General features: G+C 37.5%; 2 protein-coding genes across 3 annotated transcripts; both read right to left on the reverse strand.

Moving 5' to 3' along the window:
- Nucleotides 1-422: 422 nt before the first annotated feature.
- Nucleotides 423-5,277, reverse strand: LOC6560698 (dehydrogenase/reductase SDR family member on chromosome X). Of its 2 annotated transcripts, none has more exons than XM_032734813.1 (5): nucleotides 5,069-5,277; nucleotides 3,416-3,649; nucleotides 3,174-3,281; nucleotides 1,115-1,496; nucleotides 423-1,050 (listed from the first exon to the last, which is right to left on the reverse strand). In XM_032734813.1, the coding sequence occupies exons 2-5, from the start codon at nucleotides 3,591-3,593 to the stop codon at nucleotides 648-650; spliced, it is 1,071 nt and encodes a 356-aa protein (XP_032590704.1). In that variant the 5' UTR covers nucleotides 3,594-3,649; nucleotides 5,069-5,277; the 3' UTR covers nucleotides 423-647. The 2 variants fall into 2 exon arrangements, with proteins under 2 accessions (XP_032590704.1, XP_001987269.1); XM_001987233.2 differs by having other exon boundaries at nucleotides 4,688-5,220.
- A 132-nt stretch (nucleotides 5,278-5,409) lies between these two features.
- LOC6560699 lies at nucleotides 5,410-11,222 on the reverse strand. The gene is made up of 4 exons (XM_043216422.1): nucleotides 10,395-11,222; nucleotides 6,645-7,991; nucleotides 6,209-6,579; nucleotides 5,410-6,137 (listed from the first exon to the last, which is right to left on the reverse strand). Exons 2-4 carry the CDS (start codon nucleotides 7,687-7,689, stop codon nucleotides 5,961-5,963), a joined length of 1,593 nt encoding a protein of 530 aa, XP_043072357.1. The 5' UTR covers nucleotides 7,690-7,991; nucleotides 10,395-11,222; the 3' UTR covers nucleotides 5,410-5,960.
- Nucleotides 11,223-17,118: the final 5,896 nt, after the last annotated feature.

The raw sequence follows: 17,118 nt of genomic DNA on the forward strand, positions 1-17,118 counted from the left end.
AGTTTCTTTTTTTTTTTGGTTTTTTTTTTTCCTTTTTGCTGCACTTTTAATTGCATTATTTTTTTTGTTTGGGCCTGCTGCTGATGGCAATCAACGCTGACAAGTTAATTAAAATATCGCACAAGCTTTTAACCAAAGATAAAGACATGTATATATATATATATATAAATGTGTGTGTGTGTGCGTGTGTATTATGCGGAAATTCTGAGTAGCATGACACAGTTATTTTGGGGCTTAGACGACAGGAATTCGAGATTGATTTCAAAAGTACATTTTTGAGGCATTAACATGTTATCCGCTCTTAGCCGGCATTAGCTGGCTTTGTTGGAGATATTGCCCAACTCATATCACAAATCCAAATATTTATGCAAATATGTTGGTAAATGTTGAAATTGATTTAAACTATTGCTTGATGCACAATATTATGTTATCTTATCCGGCTTTAGACCGATTTATTCAAGTTTTTTGTATAACTTATACAAAATGCAAAAATTTCACAACTTTATACAAGGGATTCAATCAAGTGTGTGTGTGTGTGTGTGTTATTTGTAATAGATGTATAAGACCATAACAGCTTATTAGAAAAAAACGTTGCACCAGTGTTTTGAGGAATGTTAGAAAAAATCCAATTGATAATTTTGATCGTTTTAGAGAGCGTATTCGCCGTTGCCATACTGTTTGATTTTCAGTAGATCGCAGGAGAACTGGAATAGCTGCTCGCACTTGGCCGGCTTCTTGGCATCGGGGTGGAAGGGACCTCTGCCGCCATTGCTCAGATATGTGCCACCCTGTCCCTCGATCGATGGATCGATGGCTGCAAAGACCACCGTGCGCGAGCCACGCTCTGGCGTCTTAAAGAAAAACTTCTTGAATATTGGAATCGATGTGGTTGCCGAGTGCTCGAACAGATCCGTGTCCACAATGCCGGGATGCACCACATTAACCTGCACATGAGCCTTCTCCGCATCGAGGAGTGATTGTAAATGACGAGTGCCCAGGATCTGTGCCAGTTTTGATTGACTGTATGCCGTGCCGGGATAATAGTTCTTACTAAAAAGACGAAAAAGCAAATAGCATGAGCAACCAGCTTCGATTGTGTATATTCAACACTCACAGTCCATTGATGTCCTTGTAATTGATGCGACCAATGAGATTCACACAGGAGCTCACATTCACGATACGAGCATTTTTCCCTGGCTTTCCAGCCGCCCGCAGCTGGGGCAGCAGCAGATGGGTGAGCAAAAAGTGGCCCAAATAGTTGATGGCAAAATGGGATTCGAATCCATCCGCTGTCTGTTTGAATGGAGCAAACATAATGCCTGCATTGTTGAGCAGCAAATCGATCTTTGCGTATTTCTCCGTTATGCTCTGCGCAAAGGCTCGCACCGACTTCATATCCCCTACATCGAGCTGCTTGCATATCAGTTTGCCCTTCGTCTGGCTCAGATCGACAATTTTGCCAACGGCGGTTTCGGCACTGCTCGGATCTCGAACGCCTTCAAAAATTGAAAGGAACACGTTAGTTTTTTGTTAAATTTCGGAGTCGGAGACTGGCAAATACCTTACTCAATGAAGTAAAATAAATTTATAATATATAGATAAATATATATATATATATATACATATACTAAATATATAAAATCATCTTCGAATGCGTATAGAAACTCATCAAATTGAGATATATTAGATTTTCAACTAAAGTCAAAATCATTTCATATTTGAAATTATTATATTAATTCTATTCTTAAAATGTATGAATTAAACATACACAGTATTTGGTTAAGCTATAAAAACAATTCGAGTTTTATATATATAAAGATACATTCTTAAAGTATAGAAGATAAGCATTCGATTCTGCAATTCAGATTCAGATTCTTTCAGAGTCAAGCTTTATGGGCATAAAATTATATTGGAATTTTATTCTACTTTTTATGGGCACAGGGTATTTAAATGTCTATTGTTATTTCCAGAAACTGGGCTGCTAATTCAGTTAACAGTCAATTTTTATTACCCATAAATGCACCCAAAGTGTTCCTCTTTTTGGCTCTTATTATTCCAAGCCTAAAGGTATGCAATGAATTTTGCCTCACTGGCAACAATGTTGATGCGCAACATGCTGCGCAACATGCTGCGCAACATGCTGCGCAACATGCTGGCAACATGCTGCATGTGCGCGCGGTTTTTAAATGTGAGTGTGATGAGTATTGTAATAAAAAATCAAATAATAAAAAACTACTTATAAATTTAACACATTCTCAATGTGAAAAATGGGTATAATGAAATTGCGAAAACAAAAAGAAGAAATTATCTGCAACCTCATAAAGTTAATACAGGTTTTGATTAGGGTAAACAGTCGATTACAGGTCGAAGCCATTTATATATTTCACAAACTGCTGAACCTAAAGTCTTACATTTTGTAACATAAGTTCTGGCATATGAAGTCTACATTTTATTTGATCGATGACTCACTCCGTTTCGCGATTATCGATATAAATCGCAATAATAACTTGACATATTATTGATTAACTATACAAATGTCAGCAACATCGTAGGATAAGAAACACACAAGATATGCTATGTTTTGGGTCATAACTTTTTTATGATTTATTTATTTATATATATATATATAATAAATAAATCATAAATCTCAATCTGCCTTTGGCTCCCTTAAAACTGGGTACAAATATGTATAAAAAATATAGTTTAAAGAAGTCCACTTAATAGTAGAAAAATAAGAAAAAAATAAATAAAAGTAATAACAATAAATTTGAATTTTTTCGTGTGTCCAAACTCATTGTTGATATGCATTTTAAATTCAGTCTTGTGATGAAAGAGATGTGCCCATTGCATAACTAACTATCCGCTTACATTTGAAAGGGCATAATTAGAATTTGGGTTTTAATCGATTCAGTATATTTAGGAGTAGGGGGAGTAGTGCTTTTGGGCCTTTGGACTCAGTTCAGTTGAGTTTGCTTTGAGCTAATTGCGCAGGCAATGCACGCCGCTAGTTTCTCGCGTACAATCGAGAAAAGTGTTGCTGTTCGAATAACAAATGGAAATCGCTTATTTATACTTTTTTGTAGATAGCAAACACTAATTGTTAAACTCTACACTTAGCACTTGTCACTCGACACTCGTCACTCGACACTGCACACTCTACACACGATACTCACCCATAATTACGGTCATGTCGCAAGCCAATAATTTCTCCACAATGCGCAGCCCTATTCCACGATTACCGCCCGTAATTACAGCAATGCGATCCGGTTGCTTGTAAAGAGCTTCAAAATGCAAAATAAAAAAAAAAAAGCAGCAACAAAGAAAATTAAGATAATCGAAATGATATAACGAGTTATTGAACTATATATTTAAAATTATATTATATATTTAAATGAGCTGAGCTTTATCGACATACCAACGCGGTCCCTTGACGCATACTTCGCATCGTGCACAAGTCCGATGATGCCCAAATACTGATAACGGAACTCCGTCTTCCATTCGAACCAGGATTTGGGCATTTCTTTGGTCGTCTTGCTGAATATGAAGCCGCATAGCATAAGCCCAAAGAGAAGCAGCCCCAGGAACAAAATCATTGTTAATGGATGTGTATATGTGGCTATGGGGTGGGTGTATGTTGTCTCTGTTGATACTGTGGAGAGATAAGGAAACAGTCATTCAACACGTTGGGTGCAAAGATCAAATTTTGATTAGCTAGCGTTCCACTAGCTAAATCGACTTGGCTAGACAAATACTTGAGTAATAAAAATAGGTAATGACATTAAAAATAAACATTAGGGAAACTCATTAAATTGTGAAATAATCAATTAAATTTTATAATTTAATTATATTATTTATTTACAATACCAATTTCGATTTTAAATATATATCTTTGTTTTTAGAAGAACTTTACTTTATTTTAAGTCGATTTAAATTCTATTTAAAACACTTTTAAGGCTTTGGCTTCAGCTTACACAAAATTCGAGTTAATTCGAGTACAGAACTTAATCTTTTCACAAGTATTTACTTGCTATTGTCTGATGCGATTCAGAGACTCAGCTGGCCATCAAAAGTTTGGCCTTAGTCAGCAACTCCCACAAATCAACTGTTAATTCGGCGGTGCACTTTGTGACTGCCTTTGTGGGACAGCTGCAGTTTACCATAATATAATCAAGGTGACGGCACTGAGAACTATGGCCCAGTTTAACAAAAACACTGAGTGGTTTTCTAAAAAGCAAACAAAGACGCTGGCGACACATAAAATGCAAATTAACCGAAACAGAAAAAAGAGCCAAGCATTGGGAATGAAAGTTCGAAGAGAAGTCAAAGAATGGGCCAAAAGCTAAACTCACACACACACACACACACACATAGAGAGTAGGCAAACATGTGTGTAGGAAAAGTAACTAATGGTAGCCAGCAGTCAAGTGCGAAGAGGGCTACCAAAATAACCCACCAAATAAATTCACATATGCTTGCCTGTGTGTGTGGTGTGTGTGTGTTTGATATTTCTGACTCTCGTAAAATGTTTTTTTTTTTTGGCCGTTGTCAACGTTTGCGGCGTCTTCCACTTCCGTCAACAAAAAAAAAAACTTTAAAAACTAACTGCCTTGCATTTTATAAACTTTCTATTTCTATTGTTGTTGCACATACGTGTAAATATATTCAATCATTTAACGTATTTACTTACTGCACAAAAAACACTTCAATCAAGGCTGATGCGTTTTCGATGTGCACTTTGGCGTGGCAAAGCGTTTTCTGTGTCTACGCTAATATTTAACAACCTTTTGTCAGTTCAAATAAAGGTAAATAGTTTTCAAATTCTGTGGCTGATTCGACTTTTACAGACGGCAGCACGTCACGTTTACACTTTGTCAAACCGGTTCCGCACACACATTCAGAAAACACAACCGCACGGCAACAAATTCAAAAGACAACTGAAGCGTTTAAGTTTCGCGCGCTCGTTTTTTTGCAGCTTAGAACCTGATTTTAATATACAATTAAGTTTTTTTGGTTGTTCAACAGGTGTCGAAACGCCGGCAAATGATTTACGACTATATAAACAACTCACCTTTTTACAAAAGCTCACAATTATGTTGTATTGTCAATGTTGGTGTATTTGCAAGTTAACAATATTATTGTGACATGGGAAAATATATAAATAAACAGTTGTTGAGTTGTTAATTTGAGCAAATATCTAATTTGCAATTAGAAACGTCGGCAAACAGCTGATTCGGTAGCCGGCTTTAAGTGTGACCGCGCGCCGCAAGACCAAAAATGCCAGCTACACAAATTGGAAAAAAAAAAACTATCGACAGCCCATTTTAAATGAAATACTAAATTAAATCAATTTTGCGTTGAATTTGAAATTCAACAATTTTTGTTCGTTACTCCATTTTTAAATAAAACTCCTTTTTAAGCTAGCTGATTTTGCATTTATTAAGTAAACAAAAGAAATTGTACGGTGCATATAATAAAATAATTATATCAACTAATGTTGTTCTTGCATAGTTTAAATTGATTATTATAAGTTGAAGAAATCGAAATGAGAGCCAAGCACAAATGAAGATCTAAATATATATTGCTCGTACAAACTCTTTGAATTAAGTTACGAAATTATACGAGGGATTTATAAGTGTATTTTGTGTATAAGTGTATTTGTTTTGTTGTGTTTATATAATGTTTGTATATAGAATTTGTTGTTTAATATGAGTAGGTTATATTACTAAATTGAAATATATTTGTTGTGAGTGCATGTATCTAGTTGCTATACAAATTAATAATTCATTTTTGTTTTGGAAAGGGAAAAGTGTGTGTTGTAAATTTGTTTAAAGTTATTTTGTTATTCATTTTTAACTTTCAAATGTCTAAGGTGCAGCTGCTTCGTTAGATTGCTCCTTGCTGTTGTCCTTGTTGGTGGTTGGCGGCGTTGCTGCAGCGGCATTCTTAGGCTGCTTTAACTGTCAATTCTCCATGGACATGACGTTGATGTCATCATTGATGGCCAACACCTGACCGATGAAATTCTGATCGGAGACAACTTCACACAGCGATTTGCACAGCTCCGTCAGCTCCAGCTGCGACATGTTCATCTGTGGCGCCAACTTCACCAGATGCTGCAACACATAGTCCGGCAATTGCTGCAAAACGAAGACCGATGGAATTAAAACTTATGGCCTCAACTCAATTCGAGTTCGATTTGATGGCTTACCTTGCCCTTTGCCACCTTGAAGACGCTAAACATTAGCTTGGCCTTCACACGCTGCTCGTTGGGCCCGTCATAGAAGAGCGTCAGATGCGCCTCCTGCACATTGGACACCAGCGGGAAATAGAGGCCGGCGTAGACGCGTCCCTTGGCATCGCGCGACAGCAACGATCGGAAATTGTACACCAGATTACGGCGCACAGTCACATCGACAGCCGTCATATATTCCTGCACAATATAAATTAAGGATGTCTTGAAGCTGGCCTCATCTCCACGTATTTCGCGCTCCTTCCACTCGACGAACTTGTCGCTCTGCTGGCTAAAACTGTAGCAGTAGTCACGCTGCAAATGTGGCTCCATCGATTGATTGAACCAGCCTGGCGAGAGAGAGAAAGATTAGCTTCTATATGCATATATATATATATATGTATATGATATTTACCTGTGTGTGGATAGCTCTGATCGTTCATGACGGTGACGGCACGTCCGACATGATAGCCGGGATCAAGTATCATGACACCGCGCCGTTCACCGATGGCGAAACGCATGGCGACCATCACGTGCTCCTTTTCGACGCCCGCATCGGCGGTTTTCATGCCATACTCCTCATCCATGAGCACATAGTCGTTGCAATCGCCCACCTGCTCCTCGCAGGACACCACATACAAATAGTTGCCCAGCTGTGGAAACATTTGCACCAAGCGCGCTATGATCTCAAAGGCGAGGGAGACGCACATGTGATGGCGTCGATTGATGGGCACATCGTAGAACTGGAAGAAGCTGCGCAGATCGGAGCGACGGGTGCGCTTGAAGCTGCGATAGAAATCCACGAACAGATTCACCGTATTATAGTGCGTCTCCTCGAGCATCCGCTGTAGTGCTGTCTCCACAATGCCGTTTAGCTCCTCATATTGCCACACATTCTCAAAGATGAGCACATCCTTGGCCGGCTCCACGGCGCTGTCCCAGTCGGGCAACGGCAGCGGATGACCCAACGGCCAGACGCCATTGATCTGATTGTAGGCGCTCAGATCGTAGCCATCGGCCATGGCCCAATTGCTGCTGCCAAGATCGAGGGAGGTGCGGCTGGTCTTCTGCCTGCTGAGCAGCTGGATGATGTCGGAGTAACGATCCGATGCGTTTGCCACCGATGTCAGATCGGCGATTGGCAACCACGAGTGCTGTTGCTCCTCTTGCTGCTGGTGCTGCTCCTCCTCTTCGTCCTCAGCATCTTCTTCGTCGTCGTCATCCTCACTGGATGTTGAGGGCGTGCGCCTGGACGTTGAGGGGACGCGTTGAGTGCAACTGTTGACTGGCTTCTCAGCATGCTCATGAGTTGTGTTCTTCGACTTGCTGGTTGTCGTTGTCGTCGTCGTAGTCAATCCCAATCCACGCATCGCATCCGCCAGCTGCTGCTGCTGGCCGGCGGCATCTCCTCCAGCAGCAATGCCGACGTCATCATCATCGTTGACGTCGTCGGCTGGCATTGCTGCCACATCGTGGCCGTGACCGGCACCGGCACCGTTGCCAGCGGCGAGTCAGCTTGGCCATTCGGCACCCCATCGGCCCACGGTGGGCACATAGCCACTTTCACAGTCATTGATTGTGGTGGCTTCTAGTTGAATGTTGGACTTGTTGCTTCGACTCAATGTTGCTTCCTGTGTGGTGGCTGCGGCCTCAATGGCTATCGCTGAGCAGGCACCAAGATTCTGCAGACTATTCCGGCTCTGCGCTCCGTTGAACACGAGATCCGGCTCGTCTCCAAATTTCGTCGTTAGTTTAGACTGATCTGTTAATAAACAGCAAGTACAAAATCAAAATTATTAAATAACCAAATTAATACGTGAGATTGTTGTATTTTTGCATTTTTGATACTCCAAATAAGAACGTAATAACTAACTCCAAGCGAGAACTTGTTCTGCGCATTAATGTTTATTTGTGTTAACTCAAAAATATTTAAATCAATCAACGTTCATTGAAATACAAATATATTGTGAAGACAAAAACAATCTTGACATTGACAATTTTTGTACTTGAAATTTAGTATAGAATTCTTAACTTTTGAGCTGAGTTTTGCGAATATTGCCTATCTATTTTCTGCTTTAGTTGCTAATATAAATATTATAGCTAGTATCAACATTTCTTGAATTTTTTAATGTTTACAGTACGTAAAGAGTACGTATAAGGCACAACATTCTGTACATTCTGTACATTCAACATTCGCAGGGTATGTTGCGAATTTTAGAAATTCGCCTCGAGTATTTTGCGTTGATTTATCGAATTTCCCATCGTAAAGTAAAGCAATGTCAAATACAAAATACAATCATAATTCAATGAGCGTAATTGATTTCTTATATTTTAATAAAATTGAGTTGTGATATCAAATTAGAAATGAAATGCTTTTTAATTTTGAAATTTATTTCTTTTTTGTGGAATTAATGAAAGAAAAATGTTAATCGCCAGTTTTATATTTTAACTATCTGCTTCATTATTAATTTTGCAAACTAAATTAATCCGATCAGCTGTTCTAAAGCAAGCAATTTTGCCGTTGACGACACTGAAGAATCACACTGGAATCGCGAAATGTTGATAATGTAAATGTAAGAAATGTTGGACATAGTAGAATTCTGTTATTAGTCTTATATTTTCTACTTTTTGCTCAGTAATTGTCTTCTTTATATTATGATTTAATCGATAATACCAAATACATTTTGTAAATATTTTTCCAATTCTCATTTTTTGTGATTTTAAATAGTATAGAGAAGGATTTCTATAAATTTCGAATTTTTAGTTAACATTTGCCTTAGAATTGATTACTTTTCTATTAGTATTTAGTTTTTCCAGTTCTAGCCCGAATCAACTCATGACATTCTTGGCCAGACAGTCAGCTGAAATTACAGTACCTAAGGTATACTTAAAGGTCATTAGCTGTAATTGCCCTTTGCCCTTAATCCTTAATAATGATTTTTGGCAACGGATTGTTTATATATTGTTTGTACCCTTTAATCAAAATATCTACTCCAAGTGTAATAAGAAATTGTTGTGACTGGTAGACAAACAAAAAAAAAACACTTATCAAGCTTAGCAGGAAAATACGTCAGTAAAGTATAGTCTGTTAAATATTATGATACTTATATATATATATACGAATTTAAGGCCCAAGCTGATTAGGAGTCTTGTTCATAACATACGCCACTTGAAGAATGTTGCGTAGAAGCTACACTTGAATGGGTGACAGATAAGGGGTAATAATAAATGAAATATAAAGAACAATTGTGTGTGGGTGGAAAGGGGATTAGAAGTCACGTGTTTAGCTCATGCCCCATAGAAACTCGCTCAGCCCATTTTTCTGTCCGCGATGTTTTTGAGGCGAATTCAACGGCATATTAATCATTCGAAGGCTTCTCAGGGCTTGGGGTTGAGTATTTGTTGTGCTTTTGATTAGAAACAACTTGCGTCAGCCTTGTTCGCCGTACTTTTTTATGACAGTTACACATTTTATTACAGTAGTGAATCATTGTTTTCCGACTAATTAACTGGTTGCTTATGCGTCTGCATAATATTTGTATATATATATATTAACTGGTTGCTTATGCGACTGCATAACAAATGCGACAAATATTATGCAGACGCATAAGCAACCAGTTATATATATATATATATATATATATATATATGCATTTTTGTGTGATTTTAAGAACTGTGCTAAGGTTCTGCGCCTCTAAAATAATTGTCTAAAAATAAGTGAAAATATTGGGTTCAGCTGTGTGCAGCTAAAATTAAAATTATTCAGCTCAACCTGTTGCTAGGCAAATTATTATTAAGTGCTAATCAGTGATTCATAATTAAACTTTTTTCCAGTATATATGAGGAAAAAAAGAATTCACAATCATTTATTTCATCGAATATTTCTTAAAATGTATATATCAGAAAAATGTCTTCACAATAATTTATTTCATTAAATTTATTCACAAAAATTGTAGTTTAATATTTAAATAAAAATATATTTAAAATAAATATATCGCTTTATTTTCAATTCTTATCCTATCTAAAGAACGCCTTAAAGATAAATGAAAATAAAAGTGAGATTTTACAAAGAATTTTTACACTTTCTGCCCCACTGTATGTACTACACTACAAGGTTTTTTTTTATAACCCTAATACAAGTATTAAATTATTGTAATCAACTTACCCATACAATGGCCTAAGCCCAATTAATAATGTTGCTTCTGTGGTGTGGTGTTTTTTTTTAGCTTTGTTTGATTTTCTTGTGAATATTCCAAACACGCGATTTGCTGCTTTGCGTTTCGTTGAAATTCACGAATAACAAAAATTGAGGGTTTACTTCGATTTACAGTTTGGGGCCAGCAATTGCTCTCAAACTGTTTTGCACTTTGTGTTTTTGTTTTGTATGAAAACCCAAAGAAATTAAAAAAATAACGTAACGTGAACTAAAAAGTAAACAACTTGATTGCTTGCCTGCCGCTCTTGAATGTTTTTCTTTGTTGTTGTATTTGTAAATGTTTTTTTTTTGCTATTTACGCTAGCAATTAATAAGATTTTCTTTGTTTCAATGGTTTTCTTTTGTTTTTTTTTTCTTTATTTGTAGACGCTTTTCCTGTTCAATGCAGGTCACAGTTTTTTAACAATATTGGCGAATTTATCGACATCGAAGTGGATTTTGTTTAACACTTCGTCAGCTTGATGATTTTCAATTACTACATATGGTAATACATATGTAAATAACTGTAAAAAAGATTACACTTGCACTTTGATACGCTTCCTCTTCTTTTCACACTGTTCCGCAATGCTGATCCGTTTCCAACAAGAGGCGAGATACTACTGAAAATTGAGCTCTTCTCTAGCAACGATTGTTTCGATTTCGATGTCGAATGCTGAATGCACACAGCTCGTTGATACGAGCTCGCTTATATACTCTAATAGCCGAGGGAGAGCAACGGGATCGCAATTGTATTGTCTTTGATATCGGCACAGTTTTTGTTGCTTTTGCTCTTTTACTTTTGTGTGTTGTTTTCGCTTTGCCTATTCGCCTCGCATACGCTGTGCGCACAAATATTTCAATTTATGACGCAAAAAAAAAAGCTTGAAAAATATTCCACGTAGGGCTTCACTTACAGAACGAGGGGGAAGCGAACGCGATGATTGCTGTTAACGCGACGTTTGTTTTGCTACGCACAATCGTTTCGATATTATTTTTGCCAGTTCCTTTTCGTTGTTGTTATTTTTGTTGATAACTGGAAATAGGATTTCAGGCAGTAGTTCCGTTATACTGTAAAGAAGGGAATGAAAAGGGATTCAGTCAAAAGATAAAAGTAAGTTAATGATTTATAAAATGGGGGAATTTGAAAACAAAAAAAAACTGAAAGGAATTAAGCATTTTATGCCGAAATCTGTCATATAAAATGACATGAATATTTGTATCACTTATTCAAATATTTGTCTACCGCTAAAGCGGTATATATTTTGCTTTCGCAAAATAATTTGCTGCACATGGTTTATGATAGTTTAGTTTACTTTTGCGATAAGTGAGTGGAAAATTAGTTATATACATTGTTGTTTTGGGCGATTATCTAATCAAAGGCTGACAAACAATGCCTTATGATCTTGTTTAGCTGTTTGTATAATTCCCAGACCCCCTCGTCTTGCCTCGTTTTTATTTCCTCTTTGCTTTTGGCGCTCTTTGTTTAGTTCATCTCTGCAATATATGTTTTTATTATATGGGTGACTTTTTGCGTCGTAGCAAATTGCATTTTGAGATACGTAGGCAAACATTTTGTGTGCAATTAAAAATGAAACAAGCGGCATAAACATAAATGAATGTCCACAGCACACCGTTAAACAACAATTGTGGCAGCAACAACAATTGCTGTAATATATATATATATATATAAATACATACATAAATCATGTATGCATTTTCAAGGTCAGGCATTTAGTATCTTTATACTGTTTGTATTTTTAAGTTATTTATACGGCGAGTGAAATCAAAATCAACATTTGAGGGCATATTTAGCATAGGCCAGACAAATATTGCATAAGCTAATAAATTCATTCAATTAATTAACTAATTAATGCGACGTTGAAATCTCAAGTTTCAGCCAAGATTTACATACAGTGTCTCGCAGTTCAACTGGAACACCGCCTAGCAAAAAAAGTTAATTGCCTGCCATAAACGAATTATTCAATATTTTTCAAAAATTCCAAAGACCGATGGCAGGTACATATATTGACTACCTAAATGACTATATGACCCCCATAAACTGGGGTTTTCCCACCGGCTAGGTCGGGTTATGTAAAAAAGTACCTTAATTTGTGGTCACATATTATGTGGAACAATGGCGTTATGGACACCTGGGTGCCATAAAACCCTGATTTTTTACGTTAGGTTGATTATTTTTGGTATAAATAGACCAATCCTTCGTAGTCAGATTAGTTATATCCTGCATCTCGGGTGCCACCAGCCAACAAGGACTATGGACAAACGGACTACCATTGAGCAACGGAATCTCATCCTGGAACACTTCAAGATTAGATATTCGCATCGTTAAATAGCTAAAATGGTAAATCTAGGCACCACAACTGTATTCAACATCATTCGGCGCTTCGTCGGCGAAAATCGGATAGAGGACAAGGGCAGAAAGGCACCAAACAAGATTTTCACCGAACAGGAGGAGCGGAGGATCATCAGGAAAATAAGGGAAAATGCCAAGCTATCGGCTCCAAAACTGACTCCACAGATGGAGGACGAAATGGGGCAAAAGTGCAGTGTGGAATCTGTGCGCCGGGTTCTGCGCAACCATGACTTTAATGCCCAAGTACCACGGAATAAGCCCTTTATAAGCGCCAAAAATAAAGGGACTAGGATGGCATTCGTCAAAACCCACTTGGACAAGGATTTGGAGTACTGGAACAAATTCATATTTGAAGATTAGCCCAAATTCAACATTTTTGGCTCAGACGGACAAAATTATGTGTGGCGACAGTCCAATACTGAGCTGAGTTCCAAAATCCTAAAGGCAACAGTCAAGCACGACGGAGGAAGTGTCATGGTATGGGCATGTATCTCGGCAGCCGGCGTCGGGAATTTGGTGTTTTTTGAAACAACAATGGACAAGAGTGTGTATTTCAATATATTAAAGGAAAATTTACTCCAAAGTGCCAAGAAGCTAGGAATCCGACGTACTTTCCGGTTCTACCACGACAACGACCAGGACAAAAGCCAAGCATAAGTCCGGATTAGTACAGTCCTGGCATATCTGGAACTGCCCCCACACGATAATTCCACAGGCCCAGTCTCCAGATTTAAATGTTATTTAAAATTTGTGGGCTCTGCTGGAAAATAACATCAGGAATCACAGATCCGATCTCAAAAATGCTCTGCTGGATGAGTGGAGCAAAGTCAGTCCAGAAACCACCCGGAAACTGGTACCTTCCATGAATAATAGGTTAAGGGAGGTTATTAAGGCTAAGGGGTATCATACTAAGTATGAAGATCCTTATTTAAGTTTTTATACGCCTAATAAGTTAATTTTCTAAGACTGTTCCAAAAAAACTTTGACATGTATTTTGGATAAGTTTTAAGTTTTGACTAATTTTAGTTAATTATTTAATATTTTAATAAAAACTGAAGCTTCCTTTTCAAACGTGATATAACATAAAACAAATTGGCATTTAAACATTTTGCGTTTATTGTTTTGTTTAAACCTTATAGCACTTTAAATATTTTGCTAGGCGTTGTTCCAGTTGAACTGCGAGACACTGTAGCTATCAATAATCAGTTATTTTTTTTTGTGTCTAACTAATATCGCAAATCAAAAAACAGTCGGAAGCCAAGTGGAAATTGAAGAACACTTCGATTTCAGGTTGTGGCTGGAGGTTTTTTCTTATTGTTATTTTTGTTGTGTAGGTGTCGGAATTGAATACCAAAAAAAACCTACGGCTTACGTCACGACGAAATACAAGCTTTCCTGAACATTCGTACATATGTATTTACGTGTTAGGTATTTACGTATTACATTTACATATTTACGTACATAGGCAATAAAGTAACTAGTTCAATGTCGCCAAACTAGGAACTTACCACCACTGACGTCATCAATTGATACTAAAGATTGAAGCCGGCCGGCAGCACTCCTTGCGTTAAAAGAGAGCCAACCAATTGCCACAATTCCCCACATACTTCCAATCTCCGTCTCGATGCGTGCCACGTGCCACGTGGCGAGTTATGCGAGCGTATTTGTAAACAATTGCAACCGCATGTTGTTGCCATAGAAAAGCTGTTTTGTATTCGTATTTGTATCCTGTTCCATTTTACTATCAAAACATTGCGTGTTTCCATGCTCTAAGCGCAGGCGCGTGAACTCTGTAGAATTTCCAGGTTGGAAACACTAGAGCGGAAAGCCAAAGAAAATGGAACGTTGACTGGGAGGGCAATGATTTCCATTTACAGTGGCGTTCGAAAAAGATGGTCTGCTTATTGCAATATGTGTTGAAATATTAACGATAAAATATAATTGTTTGTGTGTACCATTGAAATAAAGAAACTGATTAGCACCTTCTTGCAAATATATTTTATCCAACTGTGCACACTATTGTGTGCCATCAGTGTAGTCAAGCCCTCACAGATGCTGTTTTCTTGGGGCCTCTCTCTTTGTTGTCTACTTGTTATTGTCCGTCTTGCAGGTGGGGTGGGGTGGGGTATGGGTATGAGTATTGTTGCCAATGCGATTTTCATGGCAAAAATATAAAATCGATAGACAAATAGCAGTGGGAAATAAAGGTGGCATAATGGGATCATGTTAACTGCGAAACTTACCCGATGCCGTTATTCACACGCACACTATCACGATGCACACGGCACAGCGGTGGCATATGTCACACAAAAGCACACACACACGCGCACGCACGCACACGCACACACTCGCACACACACGCACACAGACAAATGCCGCCTGTGGTGGGTGGGTGGTTGGGTGGGGGGTGAGTCAATTGGGCAATTGGGAATTAGAACTTTTTACTCCAATTGTAGGAACCGTTATAGAAAAATAAAATCAATATAATTATTTTGGTGTGCATATTGGGAACAGTCATCGCACTCTCTCTTTCTATCCAGATTTATCTAAGGCACTAAACTATCGTTGTCGCTTATTATTACGATTGATAATGATTAATTAGTTTAAAGCTGTATTTCAGTTTTTATGCCTTTTGCGTTTGAGTGGCATTTAAAAAATTACGACACGCGAAAACGTCGATTTAACTCAAGGCCAAGTTATTGATTGGACACTAAGTCTAAACGTGGCACAATATAAATATTTTGATGTCTATATAAAAGTTTTGTGCATCGATTCTGTCACTTTTGTGTCCTTTGTCTGCTTCGCTTGAGCTTAAAACTTCGACTGAATGCTAAACAGTCTGCGACTGTCACTGAGTCACCTCAGTACAACGCCACCCCCCCACACCATACCTCTTCCAGGACACTTCCAGTGCGCTTCCAATGGACGGTAAGTTAGTTGGCTTAGCGCATGCAGTTGGCCAATATTTGCGTCATCATAACAAGGCCCTTGGCAATATGCGTGACACATTATGGCCAGTTAGTAATTGCATTTAATAGTTGTTGCCAGTTTCACAAATTACACAGTAAATTTTTACAACGAAAGTAAAACATTTAAAATTATAGTGTTCTGTTCTGTTTTTCACCATCTCAAATTATTATTATTATCTGTTATTAGTATTATCTGTGGATAGAGTAAGAAATAATCTACGTATTTAGCTAGAAAGATCGGAAAGGCAATTTTCTAAGTGATTTTTTAAATATTTGCTTAATTTTCGTAATTGGAATAAAAGGAGTACAAACAGAAACATTTTGTTTTTAGATATATTTTCTATCTGAAACGAAATGTTTTACAATTATGAAGGCTTTTTCTATTTTTCAGAAATTTATTTCATTAGAAAATATTGCTAAAAAGTACAAATGCAATTCTTTATTTTTGAAAATCGGAAAATTTCAGATTTTTAAAATAAAATAAATGATGTTCTAAACTATCCACAATTATTGAATAATAACAATCGAAAAATAGTAATGTTAGTATAATTAACATAAAAGCTAATGTAAAAGTTCTGCGTACACGGATTAAAAAAAAATCAATCTGGAAATTGGATATCTTTATTCTAAATTTTAGAAAAATGTTCAATGGAAATAAGAAAAGAAATCTCTGGTTTTCAATAAGACACAACGCTTCCTTTTAGAAATGTAATTTCTAAATAATTAGTTGAGTTGGCGATTTTGTAAAATCTAATATTCTAAAAAGTGTACAAAGTTATGGCAGTTTAAAGTCTTGTAGGAGCATTTTTAGGGACAAGAATTCTTGGAAATAGAGATAATTTTTTTTCCTCGAAGCTTTTCAGTTTCTGCACTTTCAACAGGAAAATCTTGAGTGAGTTTTGAGATCCAAATTTTTTTATTGTCAAAGTATTGTGAGTTTGAAAACAATGTCAAGTCGGAGGCACAACAACATCGGTATTGATACACTAATGGCAATCGTGGCAATGGTAACCGTGGCTCATCCATTGTCCGGCAGTGAATACAATTATAATTCCTATTCTGGAAAATATCAGACATCTGATCGTCGCAGCGACTACACTAACAAGTATCGCTTAGGTCTGCAAATACAGTCGAATAGATCATTCAATGCAGCTTCTCACAACGTGGACAATGATCCCAGCGAGCTGTTCAAGCAGCTGGACAGAAATATGTGGACTGGTGCCCAAAACAATTACAAACTGGACAAGGATGCCAGAAAGCCAAAGGAGAAACTCCTCAACTGGGTACACAGTACGTACGAACTGCAGAAAGAGTATCCACTTGAGGATCGGGAGCAGCAACTGCGACGCATGGA

The sequence above is a fragment of the Drosophila grimshawi genome, unplaced genomic scaffold (genome assembly GCF_018153295.1).
Source record: "Drosophila grimshawi isolate 15287-2541.00 unplaced genomic scaffold, ASM1815329v1 contig_1369, whole genome shotgun sequence".
NCBI classification, from domain to species: domain Eukaryota; kingdom Metazoa; phylum Arthropoda; class Insecta; order Diptera; family Drosophilidae; genus Drosophila; species Drosophila grimshawi.